At 48.9% G+C, this 5,371-nt stretch overlaps 1 protein-coding gene across 1 annotated transcript in view; it reads right to left on the reverse strand.

The window, feature by feature from the left end:
• Positions 1 to 5,371, reverse strand: part of ZNRF1 (zinc and ring finger 1) — a 151,740-nt gene that overhangs the window by 14,676 nt on the left and 131,693 nt on the right. Inside the window, exon 3 of the mRNA XM_019505802.1 lies at positions 3,812 to 3,917. Coding sequence (XP_019361347.1) covers positions 3,812 to 3,917 — 106 coding nt within the window. The remainder of the gene's footprint in view (positions 1 to 3,811; positions 3,918 to 5,371) is intronic.

Here is a 5,371-nt window from a genome sequence, read left to right on the forward strand (position 1 = left end):
TGCTTTTTCTCTTTTTGGTAGATGCTTGTTTAAAATGGCAGCAATTCCCATTCTGTTCTGCTGCCCATGGGAACAGAGATAAATATTCCCTGAATACAGAGACCCTGTTCCAGATTACCCACTAGTGCCCATTAGGAGGCTGAACTAGCAATATGAGAGTCTGGAATAGCTCTGAAGTTTAAAGGAAAAAGGGACTGCGACTCAAATGCCTACCTAATAAGTAAGTAACCCTTCTTCTCCTGGCAACAATATCAGAAAGTCATCTTTCTGCCAGCTGCCACCCACAGTTGACCAGGCTTGTCCCAACATAAGGAAGAGGTACAGCTGGCTTTTCATTTTCCCAAACGGAGTGCCTAATACTATCTATTTGAATCTGGAAGGCAGCATTCCTACAGCCACAATGCTATACCAGGCTGCTGATTCACCCCTCCAAGGAAGGCAAGAGGAAGTTGTACTGATGGCTGAAAACTCTGCATGTACAAAGAGAAAACTTATTGGCCATTCCAAGCCACCGAGTAGTTTCAAGACTATCAGTTTTGGACAGCTCTGGTCTTCAGTTTAAAGATGCACAATATCATATTCCCTCCCTCCCACCCCCAGGACAAAAGCAAGAGAGTGCTAAGCAAGCCACATTGGAGAAAGCTCCCACCCTCACGGGGAGACTAGCTTGTTTCTAGCCTTGGAAGAGCCAGAGAGATGGGATGAGAAAGTCATAACATTTTAGGGGCCTGTGAGGTAGGTCAAAAACAAGGTCTTTGGGGTAGGTCCATTTTGTTCTGTGTGCACAAAGTATCTGGCTCAGGTGACTTCCGGTTTGTAATGGGGGATCCCAGGGTTCTTAGGACAGAAGCAATTAACGGTAGATCTACATCATAATTTTCCTGAGGGCATTTTGCTGCTTCGTCTAAACCTCATTCAGGTGGAAGAACAGGAAAGTAGCCCCAGATGCTCTGAACCATGTATACTGTCTTTCTCTGACACTTGTGGCTTATGCAGGGCACACAGGGAGGGAGGGAGGGTTGTGAGCAGCACATGGGAAAGGGCTGTCAAAGGTAAGAACATCTTGCTGAAAGAAAGAGAGATCACTAGAGGTATTGGGGGATACTGCCACCCAGGGAGTGCTGGGGATGGTGAAGGGATCCGAGGTGCAACAGACCAAGCTAGGCAATAAGAGGTCACATTATGACAACAGCCATGGAAGCAGGGGGAGAGGAAAAGAGGATATCCTGCAGAGACAGGAGCAGCTTGCACTGCGGAGAGGAGCTCTCCCTGGCCATAACAGGCACTTGGGGGCTGCTGAGCCACCAGAAGGATTCACTGGGCTGTGAAATATAAACCCCACTCCCACCCTGCCAAGGCTACTGGGCTTATGTAGAGGCACAAGCCTTCTGCACAGCTTGGACACCTGATCCATGCAGCAGAAGTCAGCAGCTAGGTTGAAAGAAGGACCCAGTATGAAACCAGAAACAGAAAGGAATCACCTTATTATTCTCAGGCACAGAATTATTATTCCTACCCCGCACAGAAAAGGGCTATATGCCATATGCTTGAAGATGGGAATGTACCCATAGCATGCCAGTGCCACACTAAGCACCCATGTTCCTGATGGAAGCTTTCCAGTCACTCTGACACTCCTGATGGCTTTAACGAGGGCCAGGAGCAGCTGGAGAAGCGGCCATGTGGAGACAGGGCACCAGTAGGCTGAGATTCAACTTCCTGCTCTACCAACGACTGCGTGACCTTAGGAAAGTCATTTAGTCCATCCATGCCTCAATTTCTTCAGCTGTAGAGCAAGGATAATACCTTACTTGCAGAAGGGCTGGGAAGATAAATCCATCAGGTTTGGAATGAGCTCTGACACTGTGGTACACAACTAACAGAAAAGGTGGTACCAAAGAGTACTTGCCCAAGGGCACTGAGTTTTCCTAGATCTTTACTCACCCTCAGAGTGCTCTCATGTACTGCTGCTTTGTTCTCGGTAAGTAAGCAATATATTCACCACACTTGGCAGAGTGCCTTCCATTCACCAAGAAATGCAAGTCCCTGAAGCACACTTCTGCTAGTGGTCAGCTATTTACCAGGGCCTGCCCAATGTCAGTTAGGTGCCCTGTCCTCTTCCACTTTGAGAGAAGCAAATGGGATCCTTATAGGTGGTCTTCCAGCCACACTACCCAGTGCTGGAGGCCCATCAGATCTCATAAGCCACAGGCTCTTAAACTGTGGTCCATGGACCACCATTGGTCCGCAAGCACCATTCAGGTGGCCCTCAGAAAGGTTGCGGAACAATCGAGAATATCTGTACTTGTCATGTAAGACTACTAATATTAAAATATGAGTTGTGTACTTTGATTTGTAGAACAAAAAAAGTTTAAGTGGTCTGCCGAGACCCTCAGCAATTTTCAAGTGGTCTGAGAAAAAAAAATTCGAGAACAACTGTCATAAGCTATGCAGGGCCTGTCACTACTTTTACTGGAAGCTTGCAAAGAAGACGTACAGTGCTGCTTGTTCAATGGATAGGTTTCCACTGAGATCAGCGCCATACCAACACAATGGCAGTAGAGACACTGTCATTCAAGAGGTGAAGCTGAGGTGCTGTGCCCTTGCTGTCCAGATCCCTTGATGCCTTTAGCAAATCACCCTTGGGACCTCAGTTTTAGCTTCCTGAAAGCACCTGGGAGCTTCAAATGGAGAAGAATATTCACATTCAACTAAACAGTGCTGCCCAGCCCCAGAAGCAGCTAGATTTCTGTGATGCTGAAGCTATTCCTACATAAACAGAGAGCATTTTGGGGGTGACAGTTGTATGAATATAAAGGTGAGTTATTCAACAGCCAAGGAGAAGGCAGAAAAGATGAGGTTACTTAACACTACGGTTATTGATGAGAAAGCCTTTTGCATGGGTTTGACCATTCACAGGTGCACGTGTGGTGCCTTGTCTACCCAGGAAGCCACCCTGGAGGCACCAAGGCTCCCAAAGTGACGCACACAGGACCATTTGCTTTACAGACTTCAAAATATTGCCCTTGATCAAAGAGAAAGGCAGTCATTTCCAGCTAGCAATACAACACGTACTGAGTGCTACTTCCAAGTCAAAGATGACACAAGGCCCATAGCCCCAGTAAACCCTTCTCCTTCAGGGACTGTTAAACCTGTCTTCTGTCTACAGGCAATAGGAGGGTCATACATGTCCCCAACCAGATGGGAATATAGCTCCCGTAGGCACTGGGGGGACAGGCCTATATAAAGCTAGCAGAGTCAATGACAAGGGTGTGTAGTTCCAGCAAATGGCCAGCCATGAGAACAAGCAAAGTCCCCAGCATCCAGCAGCAGGAACAGATCCCCCTAACCAGTCTCCTTACCCCTCCAGCAGTTACTCCTGTATCCAACCCAGGCTGTACCCCACCTGCTCAGGGTGCTTCAGGGAAGCATCTGCATAGTCTTTCCAAGGACCCCAAAATGCTGTGAACAAACTAAGCCTGACAATACCCATGTGGCACAGTGGTGAGTGGAGTTTAGTGCCTATTGGCAGAGGGAACCAGAGGGGCAGGGAGGGCAACAGATTGCCCATGGCCACCCAGAGGTGGAGCTGGGGGCAAAGCCCATCCTCTGAATTCTTGGCAATGGGCTTGAAGGCAGGTTAGTGAAGCGCACACATCCTTGGACATGATCCATCTTTCAGCAATTCTCAGGTACAAACAGGACCTGACAAAAACTCTTCTCCTGAGGTGAGGGGCACCAACGAGACCTCCTACCCTCTTCCCTATGCCACCTCTTGGCTCCCCAGGTGACAAGCATGCACCTGCTGCTGTACCTTTTATGATAGATGCACAGGCAGGGCAGCCTGGCTATCGTGTCCCCCTGCAGAAGCTCCTCCAGGCAGATCACGCACTCACCCGCATCTTTAGTCAGCACGTCATCTAAAAGGGGGTCACAAAAGAGGAGAGGTGAGGAGACAGGCAGACTGTATGCACCATGACAGTCACCCCCAAGCAAGATCCTCAGGCTAAGCACCAGACCTGTGTTGCTCCACACCCTTTCATCCCACAGTGCTACCCAGCCACTGTCCTGAACTAGATCATGGGTGGACTGATTCTAAAGACTAGAAGAACAGGCCATCAGAGCTCATGTCTCCAGGCAGAGTGGACTGGAGCCATACTGCCTTTCTTGGCAAAGCTACAAGGACCCTCAAAAGTACTTAGCTGGACTCAGACCTTCAGCCTCTTTGTACCTGCAGGGCCAAGAGGTTCTCCCTCCCGAAGTCCAGCACACTATTCTCAGCTGGGCATATCCTTGGGCTTTTGCACATCAGTGTAGAACAGGAAAGGGCCCCCAATTCTCTGAGGGCTGAGAACATGCTGGGGCAGGGAGGGATATTAATCAATAAGTACCCCCAGGGGTAACACATTTTGCTTTTCTTCTGCCCTTTTCATCAGAAGATTCCCATACCCCTTACAGATATTAAAGAGGCTTCTATGCACTAGTGAGCTAAAGAGCAATGGGCCAGGAACAGAAGCCAAATGACTTGACTAGGGTCAGAGTTGCAGATCCAAGACTAACCAATAGTTTCTAACTCCCAGTCCCCGGCATTAACCACCAGGCTTCCTTCCTACCCCCAGAGCATCAGATGTGGCACAGAGACCAACACCCTCCGGTAAGTTTGCTTAGCTTAGTACCTACAGAAGAACAGAGACACAACAGAATATGTGCAATAGATAATGCCCACTGCCCCCACAAATAGTACACCCAGCCTGTTTGCTGAAAGTGGTTCTCACCAGCCAGCAAGCAGTTTATCTAGGGTGTGAACAGATGTAATATTTGAAGGGCTTCAAATGCCTCTGAAATACTCCAGAGGATGAGCAGGCAGATATATGTGCCTTTGGAGCTTTCCAAAACCAGTAACCCTCCAAAAATAACCCCAAAGAAAATAAGTACTATTTAGAAGTGTGTCCAAATGATTTCATAGACATTAGGGCTGGAAGGATTTGTCAACACCGACAAGTGCAAAGTGATGCACCTGGGGAGGAAGAACCAGCACCATACCTACAGGTTGGGGAACTCCCTTCTCGTCAGTACAGAGGTGGAAAAGGATCTTGGAGTCATCACTGACTCCAAGATGAACATGGGCCGGCAGTGTGGGGATGCAGTCAGGAAGGCCAACCACACCTTGTCATGCACCCACAGATGCATCTCAAGCAGGTCCAAAGAGGTGATCCTCCCCCTCTATGCAGCACTGGTCAGGCGCAGCTGGAGTACTGCATCCAGTTCTGGGCTCCACACTTCAAAAGGGATGTGGACAACAAGGAGAGGGTCCAGAGGAGGGCCACTTGCATGATCAGGGGGCAGCAGGGCAGGCCCTACGAGGACAGGCTAC

This window comes from Gavialis gangeticus, unplaced genomic scaffold, assembly GCF_001723915.1.
Source record: "Gavialis gangeticus isolate Ggan-Ray unplaced genomic scaffold, GavGan_comp1, whole genome shotgun sequence".
NCBI lineage: Eukaryota > Metazoa > Chordata > Crocodylia > Gavialidae > Gavialis > Gavialis gangeticus.